This window comes from Sus scrofa, chromosome X, assembly GCF_000003025.6.
Source record: "Sus scrofa isolate TJ Tabasco breed Duroc chromosome X, Sscrofa11.1, whole genome shotgun sequence".
Taxonomy (NCBI): Eukaryota; Metazoa; Chordata; class Mammalia; order Artiodactyla; family Suidae; genus Sus; species Sus scrofa.
Window position 1 is genome coordinate 50,872,922 of NC_010461.5, and position 18,057 is coordinate 50,890,978.

General features: G+C 40.2%; 1 protein-coding gene across 3 annotated transcripts; it reads right to left on the bottom strand.

The window, feature by feature from the left end:
• Positions 4,237–10,818, bottom strand: ASB12 (ankyrin repeat and SOCS box containing 12). Of its 3 annotated transcripts, XM_021080716.1 has the most exons (4): positions 10,657–10,818; positions 9,237–9,371; positions 4,928–5,777; positions 4,237–4,512 (listed from the first exon to the last, which is right to left on the bottom strand). In XM_021080716.1, the coding sequence occupies exons 3-4, from the start codon at positions 5,712–5,714 to the stop codon at positions 4,379–4,381; spliced, it is 921 nt and encodes a 306-aa protein (XP_020936375.1). In that variant the 5' UTR covers positions 5,715–5,777; positions 9,237–9,371; positions 10,657–10,818; the 3' UTR covers positions 4,237–4,378. The 3 variants fall into 3 exon arrangements, with proteins under 3 accessions (XP_020936375.1, XP_020936374.1, XP_020936376.1); XM_021080715.1 differs by lacking the exon at positions 9,237–9,371; XM_021080717.1 differs by lacking the exon at positions 9,237–9,371 and having other exon boundaries at positions 10,590–10,818.

Sequence of the window (18,057 nt, forward strand, 5' to 3'; positions counted from 1 at the left end):
AAATCTTGAACCAATATTGTACACCTGGAGCTAATATAATGTTACATGTCATCAGAAATTGAGATGATCCATTTTAACTCCTGGACTGTTGTCTGGATGAGGAAGAGACCAAAGCACCAGACCTTAAAGTTATTTCTGCCCTTGGTAACACAGGCAACTGGAAGAACAACAGCTGAGAGGGGTCTGGAGAGCTGGGCTGCCAATGACATGGGAACTTAACTTTGAAAGGTTCTCAGTCTACTCATCTGAGAAATGGGACAAAGTGTTTCAGCCTTCCTATCTTCCTAGAATTTGGTATGTTCCTACATCCTTGTCTGGGAAAGTCCTTTGACATGCCAAAAGTATCTAGGTGCTTTCAAGGATCAACCAGAGAATCTGTGTTCCAGATGGCCCAGGGGAGGCCACCCTTGCCAGGCCCTGTTTGAAGAGTATACTTTTCCAGGGGTCCTAATGCAGATGGGAATGCTTAGCTTGACTCCTAATCCCCAAGGATCCTTCCTGACTAAGACGATGGGGGACAGAGCCAAGGGTGGGGTCCCAGACAACACACCTTTCAGGAACCCTGATTAAAAGAAAGATAGAAGACACATACAGCTGCCTGCCCTGAAGCCCTTTGTCTGTGCTTATATCCCAGTCCTTCAGTTCTCTTGTTCCTTAGAGATAAAAAATTCCATTGCTCTCCAAAATGCATAAGAACGAAAGTCTGGAAGCTGAATAGGTCAGTACCATGGATGGATGTCCAGTTTTTTTTGCCTTCCTTCCTAAAGTCCCTCAGACACTAGGAGCTAGGGAGAGTGGGGGAGGTAAGAGAAGGAAGAGGCAAGTAACTTTAATACCCTGTTCCCTGCCTCCCTTCCTGCATGACGAGAGATCATTATGTAGGGGTGCAGTGACAGGAGGCGGGGGGCATTTGTCAAGGCAGCTCCCAGGAAAAAGCTCTAAACACTTAAGTACCATACTTTATCTGGGCTTGCCTCCTCTACCCCTTCATCTTATGTCTCTTTCACTGCTTATCCACATCCTCAATCACAGTTGTGCAGGAAATATATAATAGGGTACTGTAGAAGGATGAAGATTTAGCAAAATCGAAGGTGCCTTGATCTGTTGTTTTTTTGTTTTTTTGTTTTTTTTTAGCCACACCTGCAGCAAGTGGAAGTTCTCAGGCCAAGGATCAAACCCTACACCAGAGCAGTGATAACGCCAGATCCTTAACCTGCTGCACCTCAAAGGAACTTCCAAAGGTGCCTGGATCTGGATGTGGGTGGTTATCTATGCTGGTCCAGACCCTGTTTTCCTCCTTCCCCTGCTCTTCTCCACATCATACAGGGACTGACCACTGCAGGCTGTATTTCCCAGGCTTCCTCATCAGTCATCTTCTGGCTGGGTTCAACCAATGGGAGTCACTGGTGGGAGGGTAAGAAAAATGGAGGAGCCGGGTTACTTAGCCTCCACCTTTTGTGTCTTTGATGGTATCTCTGCTATATCTCTTCTGTGACTCCTGCTGTCAATATACTTCCAGTTTTCTGTGTAATCCCAGTTCCTGGCTCAGGTCACACCACCTCTTCTACCCACTGTCCTTCCATTTCTCAAATTGCCCTGCTCTGCCTGATATTGCAAGGGGGCTGACTTCTGTAGGCTGTGTTTCTCAGGCTCTCATATTAGTTGATTTCTAGTTTTCCACAGTGAGAGAGACATTGGAAACAGATTGAAGGACAAGAATGAGGGAAAGGAGTGGGTATTTATTCCCTTCCTCTGATTTGGCACCCATGATAGCTAGGCCTGTGATTCAAATTTACATGAAGTGACCCCTGAACCTCCTTCCTCATACCTCCAGCCTAAGGGAGGTGTTGGCCCCTTGTGTCACTCATCTCTGAGTTAACTTCCTGTCCTTCCTATCACAATTTCTTTTCTGTTTTATTTATTTATTTATTCACTTTTAGTCACATTATTTGTTTTTAATTTTTTATTGTAGTTGATTTACAATGTTCTTTCAATTTCTCCTGTAAAGCAAAGTGACCCAGTTATACATATAAATACATTCTTTTTTTCACCTTATCGTCCATCATGTTCCACCAAAAGAGACTGGATAAAGTTCCCTGTGTGCTTATCCACTCCAAATGCAATAGTTTGCATCTACTAACCCCATATTCCCAGTCCATTCCACTCCCTCCCTTTCCACCTTGGCAACCCCAAGTCAGTTTTCCATGTCCATGAGTTTGTTTTTTTTCTTTGGGTATGTTCACTTGTGTTATATACTAGATTCCAGATATAAGTGATATCATACAGTATTTATCTTTATCTTTCTGACTTACTTCACTTAGTATGAGAGTCTCTAGTTCCATCCATGTTGCTGCAAATGGCATTATTGTGTTCTTTTATATGGCTGAGTAGTATTCCATTTTGTATATGTACCACATCATCTTAATCCATTCATCTGTCTAAGGACATTTAGATTCTTTCCATGTCTTGGCTATTGTGAATAGTGCTGAAATGAATATAGGTGCGCATGTATCTTTTTCAATGAAAGTTTTATCCGGATGTATACCAAGGAGTGGGATTCCTGGATCATATGGTAGTTGTATATTTAGTTTTCTAAGGTCCCTCCATACTTTTTCCCATAGTGGTTGTACCAATTTACATTCCAAACAGTGTAGGAGGGTTCCCTTTTCTCTACACCCTCTCCACCATTTGTTATTTATAGACTTACTAATGATGGCCATTCTGAGAGGTGTAAAGTGGTTTTGGTTTGCATCTCTCTAATAATTAGTGATGTTGAGCATTTTTTAATGTGCCTGTTGGCCATCCGTATGTCTTCTTTGGAGAAATGTCTATTCAGGCCTTTTGCCCATTTTTCAATTGGGCTGTTGGCTTTTTTGCTGTTGGGTTGTATAAGTTGTTTGCATATTTGGGAGATTAAGCCCTTGTCAGTTGCATCATTTGCAAATATTTTCTCCCATTCTGTAGGTTGTCTTTTTTTTTATGGTTTCCTTTGCTGTACAAAAGCTTGTCAGTTTGATTATGCCTCATTGGTTTATTTTATTTTATTTTATTTTATTTTTGCTTTGGGAGACTGACCTAAGAAAACATATGTACAGGAGTTCCCGTCATGGCACAGTGGTTAACAAATCCGACTAGGAACCATGAGGTTGTGGGTTCGGTCACTGCCCTTGCTTAGTGGGTTAACGATCTGGCTTTGCCGTGAGCTATGGTGTAGGTTGCAGACGCGGCTTGGATCCCGAGTTGCTGTGGCTGTGGTGTAGGCCTGTGACTACAGCTCCGATTCGACCCCTAGCCTGGGAACCTCCATATGCTGCCGGAGCAGCCCAAGAAATAGCAAAAAGACAAAAAAAAAAAAAAAAAAAAAAGAAAACATATGTACAGTTGACACCAGAGAATGTTTTGCCTATGTTCTCTTCTAGGAATTTGATGGCATCTTGTCTTATATTTAAGTCTTTAAGCCGTTTAGAGTTTATTTTTGTGCATGGTGTGAGGGTGTGTTCTAGTTTCATTGCTTTGCATGCAGCTGTCCAGGTTTCCCAGCACCACCTGCTGAAGAGACTGTCTTTTCCCTATCTTATATTCTTGCCTCCTTTGTCAAAGATTAATTGACCGTAGGTGTCTGGGTTTATTCCTGGGTTCTCTATTCTGGTCCATTGGTCTGTATGTATGTTTTTTTTTTTTTTTTTACCAGTACCACACTGTTTGATTATTGTAGCTTTGTAATATTGTGTAAAGTCTGGGAGAGTTATGCCTTCTGCTTTTTTTTTTCTCTTTTCTGTTTTAAATTCACTGTCATTAATATTTGGTAGTTTGTCTAGTTAGATCTTGACTATGAACTGGACTAGTGGGAATGCAATCTATGATTCAGGGTGAGTGAATGGAAGAATCTTTGGTCACTTAACATAAACAGGGGATTGAGCAACAGCCCCTGAAAAGGTGACTTATAGCAGCCACAATGTGAATGAAGATATAGGGCTGAGCAAGCTTATGCTACCCTTTTACTTACTTGGATTCTTCAGAACCTTATTTCTAGAATATTACAGCCCCAAATTCTCTTGAGGATCTTGATAGGGAGGTAAGGGCTATTGGGCTAGTTTTCACTTTTTCTCCTTCAATGGCCAGGCTACTATGCCTGTCAAATGCCAGACCATTATAATCCTTCCCTATGACCAACCAGACCCTCTTCCCCCAGTGAACCCCTCTACACACACACATCTGACACAACAGCCCCCAGGATTTATTTTGTTGAGGATTTTATTGTGGAGGGTAATACAGGAGAGCAGCTTCAGGTGAGTGGGTAGAGCTGTAGTGCCCTCCAGCTACCTGGGTCCCAGGTGGTTTTCTGGAAGCATTGTGGGTTACTGGGCAGGCTGCAAGATTACAGTTGATGTTTGAGGTAGCTAATCAACATGGGGGGGATATCCAGCTTGTCTATGGCTTGTGGCTGGCTGGCCTGGTGCAGGGCTTTGCGGATAGCTAAACGAGCCTGTGATATTAGCGACCGTGGAGTGGCTACAGCAAGGAAAAACAGGTCATGAGAAGCAATTCTCAGTGTAATTCTCCCACCCAAACCTACATCTATTCTTCCCTGGCTGCTGCAGCCCTAATTTCTTTCTCTCTTCTAAGAAATGGCCCCTTCCCTGCCCTCAATGCATGATACCAACAGGGGCAAACTGAGGCCTAGAGAGGGCATGTTCAAGTTCAAAAAACAGTCAGTGGCAGAGCCAGAACAAGAAATTGGGCTCACACTATCCCCTATCTCATCTTAGTAATCCCTTCCCTAGAAAAGAACCTTTAACCTCTTCTCCACTGGGGCCCCAGAAGGGAGGTGTTTTCTCCAATTCATCCCAGAAGGATCAGCTTTGGGGGTGATTTGGGACCCTGGGAGCCCCAAGCCAGGGGGCCTATTAGAGCTGGTCACACTCACCTCGGGCCTGTAGCAGCAAAGCAGTGCCTTTATCACATTGAGAGTTCAGGTCCAGGGAGAGAGATGGAAGGTAGACGTTAGCACCAAAATCAATTAACAGCTGGATATACTCTGGCTCACATTTATGGTGGAGGCAAATTTCTAAGAGGGTGCGGGGCCGTGGGACTCGAGCCAACAGGTGTTGATCAGTGCAGTTATAGTCAGGATCTGCTCCGTGGAGCAAAAGCAGGCGGAAACAGTCAAGGTGACCATAGACTGCAGCCAAATAGAGGGGGCCAGAACATGAAGCTATGTTTGATGACCAGACTGGTAGTTTTGCCTTGACATTGGCCTCTGCACCATGACCCAGGAGCTCTTGCAAGATGGCAACAGCACCATCACGGGCAGCTGTGAGCACAGGAGAGCAGTTGTTGTAGATGCTACCACCAGGACAGGCACCAGCTTCCAAAAGCACACGCACACAGTCCAGATGGCCATGACTGACGGCGGTAAAAAGTGGTGTCTGTGCCTTGACGTCCAAGCTGTCAACGTCAGCACCATGTGCCAGGAGGACCTGCAAGCAGCTAAGGTGGCCATAAGAAGCAGCCAAGCGCAAGGGTGTCCCAGGGACACCCCAGCCACTCCTACTATTGATGAATCGTTTGTATCGCTCCTGGCGCAAAAGCTGGTCCAAGGTATAGGAGTTGTTGTTGTACACTGCTTGATTGAGGGCCTGCTTCTCCCCTGTGTCAGTGTCCTCCTCCTCCTTGTCGGGCTGCAGGAGGGAGAAGATCTTGGTGATGTCCATGAGGTTCACCTTGGCTGACTAGAGCCGAACTATTCTCATTATGAGCAGGAGGATATGGCAGATCTGTGGGTGACAAAACAGGAGAGAGACTGCGGGCCTCCATCAAAATCCTGGATGACATCCCTTTCCCCCATCTTTCACTATCAGGCTCTTCACTCATGGGTCTCCTGCTTCTAACTCCTACTCTATCTTATTTCAGACCCCAGAGATATCTACTAAAATAGATAAAATTGTTTCACAGCTTGGTGCCTTTGTATATGCTGTTCTGCCTGCCCTTCAAACTCCTACTTATGGCAAGCCTTCCCTAATCTCCTCCCTCTGCTCAGGGATTCCAAAGAATTACAAGTAGACTTTAGCTATGAACTTTAACACCACATTTCCACTTATCTGTGCTTCATTACTGTGTATAACTCCAGGGGAAGGACTCCTGTATCCATCTTATTATTCCTCCACTCCCAGTAGGGCCTATATCATGGCTGGAGATTTGGTAGATGCATCTTTCTTAGTTTAGAATGTGTAGAGTAATGAGATTCTTGTCTGGCAGTTGCTAAGTCAACAGAATGGTTGGTGTCAAGCTGTTATCCCTGAGCATTCTGACATCAATCTCATGGAGCAGGCCTTCAACTCAACCTCTCACCCCTTTAATTGAGATTCAACTTCTTCACAGCCCTTCATATGTCGCCTCCCTTCAGACTCAGGCCACATGCTTCAGGCAACAGAGTTGCTCAGGAAATGGATGTTGAATGACATTTACTGATTAAATAAAGATGTGGCATTACAAATAACACTCTTCAAGTAAAATGAAGTCAAGAGATGGTAAGAAATAATTGAGCTTTCCAGGGAAAGTCCTCCTCTCTGTTGACAACTGCTTTTTCTACCAGGACCACTTCAATCCAGGAGTCCCTTTGATTTCCAATATATTTTTTGAATCTGTGGCTTCCCCATCTCTCTGAGTCAAGCCTTTTCCCATCCTCTCTATTCCACCCAGCCTGAGGCCTTACCTCAACCCTCAACTTTTCTCTCCTCATTATCCCCAGGCCCTACAAAAATCACCCATGTCCCAGTGACTGACTCAACCTAACCCCTTGACATTTCTAGTCCTATTCCTAATGCTCAAAAGTCAAAAACACGCACCTCAGTTTGTAATGTCATCAGGGTAAGCTGGTAGGTTTTTCAGAGATCAAGTTTCCCTCTTCTCCCATACCCTGCAGCCCTGGGCTCAGGGCCACACACCTCATTTTATTCACTGTCCACCTCCACTCTTCTTTGTTAGCCTGAGACCTCAAATACACACCTCATAGAATAAATTGTGAAGTGAGTGGGTGGGGTCTCCCTCAACTTTAGGCCCACCTCCATGAGTCAGCAGCAACTCCATATATGGTCTTTTTAATTATTCACTTTTGGGGTGCAATTATAAGAAGAGGATTTTAGAAATCAGGCAGACTTAAGTTTGCAACCCAGCACCCTCATTTCCTTAGTAACCTTGGGTAAGTCTCTTCCCTCCTTTGGGATTCAGTTTCCTCATTTATGAGACAAAGGATAGTCCCTGCCTCATGGAGCTCTTAAGAGAAAGAGAGATACCATACATTAGATCTTCAAAGGTAAGCTTCCTCTGTACCTTCAACCTCTTCATTAGCTCCTTTCCCTCAATTGTCTTTGGAAACAAAACAAAACACTTCTATGGTCCCATTCTAGCTACTTTTCTCTTCTTTTCATCTCTCTCTTCTTCACTGAACTTCTCCAGAGTTTTTTAATCATCTATTTGCCCACTTACCATTCACTTTTCCACCCTCTGCAGTCTGGCTCCACCCACTCTCAATCACATACGGAGATAGTTCTTTAAAAGTCATCCTTGTGGTTAAATCTACTGGCTGCTTCTCAGACCTTTACTTCTCTGACTTTTCTGGGACATCTATTCCCACTGACCTCTTCCTCCTATGTAGGCCTCCCTTGGCTTTCTCACCAGCACACTTTCATGATTTTTTTCCCCTCTGTCTCCCCAGAAATAGTTCCCCCAATTCTTTCCTTGTTCCAGAGCTGTAGCTTTCACCTTTATCCTGATGATTTCAAGTCGGTGGTATCACACCACCACTACTGCCATCACCATCACCAAACTTGGTTCATATCTCGGTTCTTCATTATCTAGCTCATCAACCAAACCAAATACTCAAGACTCATGTCAGTCCTCTTATTTCTTTGTCTCACTCCCATTTAATTGGTTATCAAATCCTGTGGATTTTACTTCCTAGAGACCTCTATAGGCTGCCCTCCTCATGCCCATCCCCACTGCCAGTGCTTTATCTAAGGCCTCCAACATCTTTTGCCTCAACTGTTGTAGTAGTCTCCTAGCTAGTTTCATTTCTTAGTAATTTCTCCACATTGTGGCTAAAGTGATTATTTAAAAATACAAATCTTGGAGTTCCTGCTGTGGTGCAATGGGATTGGTGGCATCTCTGCTGCACCAGGACCCAGGTTCCATCCCCAGCACAGTGGGTTAAAGAATCTGGCATCATGGCTCAAATCTGATCCCTGACCCAGGAACTCCACTAGCCACAGGGCAGCCAAAAAAGAAAAACATATATACAAATCCTGTCTGTGCCAATCCTCTATCTTAAATTCTTTACTTTCTCCCCTTTCTTTCAGAGTATAGCCTAGATGCCTTGCCTGGCTCACAGGTCTTTCATGAGAAAATCTTGGCCAGTATTTCCAGCCTCATTTCCTACTACTCCTCTACTTATACCCCAAGTTCCAGAGATAAGGGAAGAGAAATGATGGCTCTAGATATACATCATGCTTCCTTCTGTAACATACAACTCTTTCTGATGAGTTAGTTCTTTAGTCTTTGCTCTTATAGCACTATAGCAGTCATCACACTATATCATAACTTCTTCTATATAGCTCTCTTTTTCTGCCACCACAGATTAAAAGGCCATATATAGAAATGGTAAAACATGGTCAGGAATTCTGCTTCAATCTCAGCTCCACCACTTAGTAGCTGTATGACCAAGGGTAGATCTTTTAATCTCTCTGTGCTTATTTTTTCATCAAAGACAGGATGATAGTAATATCTGCCTCAGAGGGTTATTAGGATTAAATGAGTCAATACATTTTAAATGTTTAGAATAGCACCTGAATGTAGTACTCAGTAACTACTTTTACTATGATGAGGATTATTACTTAGGTCTCCAATTTCTATACTGTTGCTCCCTCCTAAGGTTAAAGTTCTATTACCACAGAGATGGAAGTTTTTCCTAATGTCACATGGCTCTTTTTGACAGTTGTATCATTAGCAAGAACTCAGAACAAATCTCTATTCTTGTGCTTTTCAAAGCTATTTCACTTAGTGGAATAGGTAATATTATTCCCATTTTGTAGATGGAAGAAACTGAGGTCCAATGGAGTAAGGGATTTGCCAGGTACATTACCTCAGGGCAATAGCAGAACCTGAAATAGAATCCAGGTTTCCCTACTCCCCATCCTGTTCTTTCTATTGCTACATGAAAAACAAATGCATACTCCCACCTCTTGTCTCAAGCAGGCATATTACAGCTCCCAGAATCCTCAGGTTTGAGGGTTGTCCTGAATTCCAGGATTTCAGTCATAGAAGGTTTCTTTACAAATCATTTCTTCTGACACCAAGTAGGGATTCCCTTCTTACTATATTTTGGGGAGTAGTATTTGGGGAAATGAAGAGGAAAGGGAATGTTAAGAGAAACGCTGAAGCTCTTACAAAGGTCATACCATGAGCCCACAGCAGGGTCCATGTAATGAGCCTCCAGAGGGAGAAAAAGCCTTGACCCCCAGTTGCCTTGGCCACTTGAGTGAATTGCGCCTCATTCAATAGAATAAGAAAATCTAACTCATCTCTTGTCAAACCTCACCTTACTGTGGTTTATTAATCAAGAGTTATTATATGTGACCATTCTGTGCAAGGATCCTCCTCCTGATCCCCAAAGTGCAGGGTTTTAAACCCTTTTTTGGTGACATTGGCCCCTCTGGCAATCTGATTAAATCTCTGGTCCCCTCTCAGGATGGATTTTAACACATAAAATACATAGGATTAAAGGACATTATTATTGAAATATCATATATATCATATTATATCACATATATAATACATATTATATATTAAATTGAAATATTATATATACCAAAATATTTTAAAAATTGTATAATATAGTAATAGAAGTTCTTTACTAACACATTAAATAACAAGATCTACTAATAATTTCTAAATGATCATGAGCATAAATGGCATTTCCAGATCCCTCCCATAATTGTAATATTATATGAAATATCTGTGATTTCTTCTGGTGACCAAGTTACAGGAACTAGTAATAGTATTTCCATTTGTTACCAGCATTCATCCTTGAAAGAAATGGTAAATATCAGTTACAGATTAGGTGGAAATAAAGTTGATTGTTGTTCCATCCCTAATTTTGGACCCTTTGAATTCTATCTAAAGCCTTCTTGGAAGGGGGAGGGTGTCTTTGAATCTAGGTTAAGAACTCCTATGAGAGAGTGGTTTCAGTGGGTCCTAGTGTCTTCCAGGCACTAGTGGACTATTTTTAATACTTACCTTTCTCCCTCCACTGAGGAGCTCTGCCCTTCTGCTCTTGAGCCCACCCTGCTGCACTCACACACACAGACTCACAAATACCACGCAAAGACACAAAGACAAACCTTCACTTTCCCTGTATTGCATAACCACAATTTCCCTCAAGAAGTAGGCTGGACCCCAGAGCCTAGGCAGATGTGGCAGGAAGCCATCCTTCCCTAGGTGGGCAGGTTTCTCCACTGACCTCCCAAGCACCCCCCAGAAACCAGACCCAGTAGAAACAGACTCTGCAGAGTAGCGATCACAGGTCCACTGACCTATAGCCCGAAGGATACACTTTTCTGTCTTTAGCTGCATCATTGGGTCCTAGGTCCAGGTACTCACCGGCTTTGGTAGCTGATGTAGCTTCCCCTGTCCCTCTGCAAAGCACAGGACCCTGGTGGACACCCCGCCAAGGGGACCCCCCTATTGCCCTGAGGGTCAGGCCAGAGCAGGCAGGGTCCTTAATTCCCACTGTTAACAATACTGCCTAAAGGCTGGCTGAAGAGGTCCAGAAGGCTAATTTTAGGCTACCCTCTCCCCCTCCTCCCAGGGCCGTGTTATCTTACTAATTCCATTCTGGGAGAGATCTGAGTGAGAGGAGGGCCATCTACGGGGAAGTCCTGGAAAGACTAACTGACAGACATGTGCCTGGCTAGGCCAGGACTCGGGCTCCTAGTGTGTCCTAGGGTGCTCCTACCCACAATTCAAATGAGCTACAAGGCTAGGCTCCTGCACTGTGGGAGTTCCCATCCTTTCACCATGGGGTCTGAGAAGGCCCAGTTCTCCTTAGCACATCTTCTTCTGGGTCCAAACCTCTTTTATTTGGTATCCCTAACTTAGTCTCTCTGGATTTCTTTTTTTTCCTTTTTTGAAGGACCACCGATACGTCTCTGCCCTCCCCTTCCCCAACCCTACCCCCCAAAGTAAAGAGGATGGCGGGAAGCAGAGACCTCCATGCTAGAACATATATCAACAAAGTTTTCTAAAGTTTAGAAAGGCCCTGATCATTTATAAAGGCCTCCCCAGTCCACCATTAAAAGGAGGAAGTGGTAGGGAGATACCTTTAGAAATAGTCACGTTATCTATTTTAGGTGTCACCCAAAAAGAAGATGGAAGCCATATCGTTCTTTTTTTTCTTTTTGCCTTTTCTAGGGCTGCTCCCATGGCATATGGAGGTTCCCAGGCTAGGGGTCTAATCAGAGCTGTAGCTGCTGGCCTATGCCAGAGCCACAGCAACGAGGGATCTGAGCCACATCTACAACCTAAACCACAGCTCATGGCAATGCTGGATCCTTAACCCACTGAGCAAGGCCAGGGATCAAACCCACAACCTCATGGTTCCTAGTCAGATTCGTTAACCACTGAGCCACGATGGGAACTCCGGAAGCCAGCTCTTTCTATCCTCTGGGAAGAAATGCCAGCCTAGCATTTTGTATACAAACTATACCACAAACAATCTGATCATGTCTGAGAAATGGTTTACGGAGAAACTATCAAGAAGCCACTATGTGTAAGGTTCTAGATGCAGGAAGAAGAGTTCAGTTAATTAGGAAAAATAGAAATGGCAACAATTATATTTCACATAATGTGAAAATGCCATAACTAAAAGTTACCTGTGTCCATATCAATGTCTCAGATTAGTCCACGGGGTTACTGCAGGGTACTATGTCCCTATATGCCACTGAAAACTATAATAAATAATTTTCCTACAAATAGATTCCAGTATATATATAGATATATATATCTATCCCAAGAGCTTAGAGTCTCTCCCTTTCCCTTCATCAAGGAAAAGAAAGTTCTAATCAGGAAAAAAGAAAAGCTATTGAGGGAACCAGAGATATACTGAGATAAAGCACCAGCAGCCCTGTTTCACATGATTACTTTGGTATTAGAATTGGCACATTGAAAGGGAACTTCTAACCAGCCACAATGGAAAAAATAAAAATCATTATAAAAAAATAAAATAAAATATTCAGTGAATGAATAGCATGAGACATTGATCATAAAAATAAAACTGGGCCAAAGAAACAATTCCTTCACTGAATGCAACCACAAGTAACTTTAATATTGCTATGAGTGATCTGCTAATAATTAGTGATCTCGTGGTCATAAAAAAGGGGGGGATTTCCACATTTCTGAGTGATGTTTAATGACTTATTAAATGCTTCCAATAATTGTACATCCTCTATATGCAGAAATAGCATATCTCACTATTGGACAGCTTAGTTAGTCCTTCTTTCTGCTAAGCCTATATTTGCACTGATAAAGCAGCCCTGAGGTTAACTGCTGATTCTGTCTTCACTTACCCATCAGACTTCAGAGAACACAATAGTTTTCTTTGCCCCCAAACAGCCCTATACAGGGTCTTAACAAAAGTATCTTATCCTTCATGTCACCTTATCTCAGGGAAAACAGCCTAACTCCTTCAACTACTTATTTCATGCTGGTGTCTATTCATTCCCTTCGCATGTCTTGTCTACCACACTCAGGAAGTGGTCTCAAAGCCTGCTTACACATTAAAAGCACTAAAGAGTTCACAGGAGGTCAGATGACTTCTTAGGAAAGTATCAGGTGTGTCCCAGTGTGAACAACAACTCTGAAGATCAGAGTTTGAGCCAGCTTACTTCAAGCCAGTGGTCTGTAGCTGTTTAATTATCTGAGGCCTCATGAAAACCTGATTAGCAACCAATAAACAAGCTACTATGATGTGGTATTATTCCTGAAAAAAAAAAGGATTAGTAGGATTTTTAATAGAAAATTATTGAGATAATTATATATTAGCATGCAGTTGTAAAAATAATACAGAGACCCCCTGTAGACTTTACTATTTACTCCCATGGTGGCATTTTGAAAGACAATACTGTAGTAGGATATTGACATTGATACAATCTACCTATCTTAGATTTCCCAGGGTTTACTTGTAGTCATGTGTGTGTGTGTGTGTGTGTGTGTGTGTGTGTGTGTGTATGTGTACTTACTTCTGTACAATTTTATTACACAGTAGATTTTTGTGTATACCACCACGGACAATATATAGAATAGTTCTATCACAATAAGGATATTGCAGATTTCCTTTTTACAGCCATATGCACTCTTTTCCTACTCCTCCTTCCTTGGTCCCTAACCCCTGGCAACCTCTAAACTCTTTTCCATTTCTATAATTTTGTAATTTCAAAATCACATAAATGACCTGACAAAACATTGTAAATCGACTATACTTTAAGAGTAATAATAATAATAAAAAAGTCACATAAATGAAACTATGTCTTTTGAAAGTAGATTTTTTTCATCCAATGTACCCTTGAGACTTGTCCAATTTGTTGCATGTATCAAGTTTGTTTTTATTTCTGTGGCATTATGTATCATAACTTGTTTGGTCATTGACCCAGTGAAAAATATCTGGATTTGTATGTAATATTTGGCTCGTAAGAATAAAGCTTCTGTGAACATCTGTGCACTACCTCGTAAAATGAGTTGGGAATAATTCTTTCTTCTATTTCTGGAAGAGATTGTATAAATTAATAAGACTGGTATTCTTTAAATGTTTGGTAGAATTATCCAGTAAAACCATCTGGGTCTGGGGATTTTTTTGGAGGGGTACTTTTACATAATGAATTGCATTTCTTTAATGTGTATAGAACTATTCATAACAGCTATTTCATCTTTATTAAAGTTTTAGTAGTTTGTGTATTTTGAAGGTCAGTTTTCTCTGAATTGTCATATTTATAGTGTTTTGTTCATAGCATTCCCTTTTGTAATTAATCAATGATTTTATTGTGAATATATATGTATATGTATTTTTAATGATTTTACTCATTTTAAAAAACTTTTTTTTTTGGAGAAGTTTTATATTCACAGCAAATAGCCTTCACTTTTATCAATATCCCCCACCAGAGTGGGATATTTACAGCAATCAATGCACCTACATTGACACATTCTAATCATCCTAGGTCCATAGTTTGCATTAGGGTTTTCTCCTGGTGGTGTACATTCTATGGGTCTGGATAAATGTATCCATCATTACAGTATCATACAGAGTATTTTCACTGCCTCAAACATCCTCTGTGTCCCACCTATTAATCCCACCTTAGTGCAGCTCAGACAACACTCATATTTTCATTGTCTCCATAGTTTTATATTTTCTAGAATGTCATGTAGTTAGTTATAAAATATATAGTCTTTTCAGGTTGGACTCTTTTGCTTAGTAATACACATTTAGGGTTCTATTGATGTAAAACAAAAATTGGTTTATTCTAGATCAGCAAAAAATTGCAATTTGAGGTCTGCAACTATGGCAAGCCATGTGCAAGTACCCCCACAGCAAGGAAAGGAGAATACTTTTATAGAGGAGAAAAAGAAGTTGAGACAGCTATAGTAAACAGAGTTCATGACTTCTCATTGGCAGAGTCCTTGCCAGAAAAGAAGTCTTTCTTCTTCTTATTGGGCTCTGCTATCTCCATGGGGCATGAGAGCTCCTCATTCTGGCCTCCTATCTCTATTTAATTGAGGTATCTGCAGTTCTGTTTCTGTGCTTATAGTTCCTCCATGTCTTTTCACTATTTAATATGTCATTTTTTTTCTTACAGTTCTGAAGAATATTCCATTGTCTGGATGTTCCATAGTTTATTTATGCTATTTATAAATTTACCTACTGAAGGACCGCTTTGTGGCTTTCAAGTTTTGGCAATTACAAATAAGGCTGCTAGAAATATCTGTATGCAATTTTTATGTGTATATACATTTTTAATTCCTTTGGATAAATTCCAAGGAGTGCAATTGCTCTAACGTATGGTAAAATTATGTTTAGCTTCGTAAGAAACTGCCAAACTGTCTTCCAAAGCAGCTGTGCCATGTTGCACTCTAACCAGCAATGAACAAGAGCTCCTATTATTCCAGATTTCTTCTCAGCATTTGATTGGTGTTGTCAGTATTTAAGATTTTGGTCATTCTAATAGGTGTGTAGTAGTATCTCATTGTTTTATTTTGCATTTTCCTGATGAATATGTTGTAAATATCTTTTTGCTTATTTGCCATCTGTATACCTTCTTTGGTGAAGTATCTGTTATGATCTTTGGCCCATGTTTTAACTAGGTTGTTTGTTTTCTTACTGTTGAGTTTTAAGTGTTCTTTGTGTAATTTGTGTAAGTCCTTCATCAGATATGTCCTTTGTAAATATTTTCTCCAACACTTCAGCTTCTCATTCTCTTACCAGTGTCTTTTGCAGAGAAGAGCTTTTAAAAAAGTGCAATTAAACCCAGCTTATCAATAATTTATTTCATGGATAATGCCTTAGGTGTTATACCTAAAAAGTCATTATCATACCCACGGTCATCTAAGTTTTCTTCTAGGTTATCTTCTAGGAGTTTTATAAAGTTTTCCATCTTACATGTAGGTCTGTGACCTATTCTTAGTTAATTTTTATGAAGGGGTAAGTTTTGTATCTAGATACATTTTTTTCACATGTGGATATTCAGTTGTTCTAGCACCATTTGTTGAAACTACTATCTTTGCTCCATTGTATTGCCTTTGTTACTTTGTCAAATATCAGTTGACTATACTATGTGGTTCTAATTCTGAGCTCTCTATTTTGTTCCATTGAACAATTTGTCTATTATTTGCCAATAACACACTGTCTTAGTTACTGTAGCTTTATAGTATACCGTGATGACAAATAGTCTCAGCCTTCCATTGTCTTTCTCCTTCAATATTGTGTTGGCTATTGTGGGTATTTTGCCCCTATATAAACTTTAAATCATTTTGTTGATATTCACCAAATAGCTTGCTAGGATTTTGATTGAGATTGCAATAAATCTATAGACCAAGTTGGATGGAACTGATATCTTGACAATATTGTGTCTTTTATCCATTAGCAAGGACTATCTCTACATTTATTTTGTTCTTCAATTTCGTTCATCAGATTTTTGTCGTTTTCCTCATATAGATATTGAACATATTTTGTTAAGTCTATCCCTATGTATTTCATTTTTGGGGGGTGCTAATGTAAATGATATGGCATTTTTAATTTCAAATTCTTCTTATTCATTGCTGGTGTATGGGAAAATGATTGGGTTTTATATATTAACCTTGTGTCCTGCAAACTTACTCTAATTGCTTATTAGTTTTAATAATTGTTCTGTCCATTCTTTTGGATTTTCTACATGCAATAATGTCATCTGAGAACAAAGATAGTTTTATATCTTCCTTCCAGAACTTTATACTTTTTATTTTCTTTTCTGATCTTATTACATTAACTAGGACTTCTAGAAAGATTTAGGAAAATAAGTGGTGAGAGGAGATAGCCTTGCTTTCATCTTGATCTTAGAGGGAATGCTTTGAGGTTCTTGCCATTAGATACGATGTTAACTGCAGGTTTTTTCATAGATGTTCCATATCAATTTGAGGAAATTCCTCTATACTCCTACTTTAATGAGTTTTTACCATAAACATGTGTTGGATATTGCAAGTGCTTTTTCTGCATCTATTGATATGATGATGTGATTTTTCCTTTTTAGCATGTTGTCATGATGGACTACATTAATTAATTTTCAAATGTTGAGCCAGTCTTGTTGTCATTCTGCTTGTTCATGTTGTATTATTCTTTTTATGCATTTTTTGATTTGATATACTAATACTTTGTTGAGGAGCTTTGCATCTATGTTTATGGTAGATATTAGTCTATATTTTTCTTATGAAATCTTTGTCTGGTTTTGGTATTAGGGTAATGCTGGCCTCATAGAATGATGTAAGAAGTGCTCATTTAGCTTCAATTTATGGAAAAATTATAGATAATTGGTGTAATTTTTTTCCTTAAATGTTTGATAGAATCCCCCAGTGAACCTATCTGAGACTGGTGATTTCTGTATTGGAAGGTTATTTTTAAAAAGTTATAATTGACATACAATATCATATGAGTTTTAGGTGTACAACATAGTGATTCAGTATTATGAAATGATCGCCATGATAGGTCTAGTTACATATGTCACCACAGAGTTATAAGACATTATTAACTGTATTCCCTATACTGTATATTACATCCCCATGACTTATTTATTTTACAGCTGTAAGTTTGTACCTGTTTATGGCCTTCATCTATTCACACATCCCTCAGCAATCCTTCACTCTGGGAACCACTAGTTTGTTCTCTGTACCTATGAGTGTTTCTAATTTGTTCATTTATTTTGTTTTGTAGACTCCACATATAAATGAAATCGTTCAATACTTGTCTTTCTCTGACTTATTTTACTCCATCAATATTGTCACAAATGGCAAGAATTCATTCTTTTTATGGATGAGTAGTATTCCATTGTTTATAGATACTACCTCTTCTTTATCTACCCATCTCTCAATGGATGTTTAGGTTGATTCCACATCTTAGCTATTGTAAATAGTAGAGTAGTGAATATAGGGGTACATATATCTATTTATGTTATAATTAGTGTTTTTGGTTTCTTTTGATAGATACTCAGAAGTGGAATTGTGGATTGGATAGTGGTTCTATTTTTAGCTTTTAAAGGACTCTCCATACTATTTTTCATAGTGGCTGCACCAATTTATAGTCTCATCAACGTTAGAGTTCTCTTTTCTCCACAAGCTTGCCAATGCTTGTTTCTTGTCTTTTTGATAATAAACAATCTGACAGGTGTGAGGTAGTATTTCATTGTGGTTTTGCTTTGCCTTCCACTGATGATCAGTGATGTTGGGCAACTATTCATGTGCCTATTGGCCATCCGTGTGTCTTCCTTC

Bases quoted from the DNA above. Each gene is read 5' to 3' on its own strand.
- ASB12 (XM_021080715.1), bottom strand. From the start codon at position 5,714: ATGGACATCACCAAGATCTTCTCCCTCCTGCAGCCCGACAAGGAGGAG. The intron at 4,513-4,927 runs GTGAGTGTGACC...TCCTTGCTGTAG, and splicing joins TTTGCTGCTACAGGCCCGAG to CCACTCCACGGTCGCTAATA.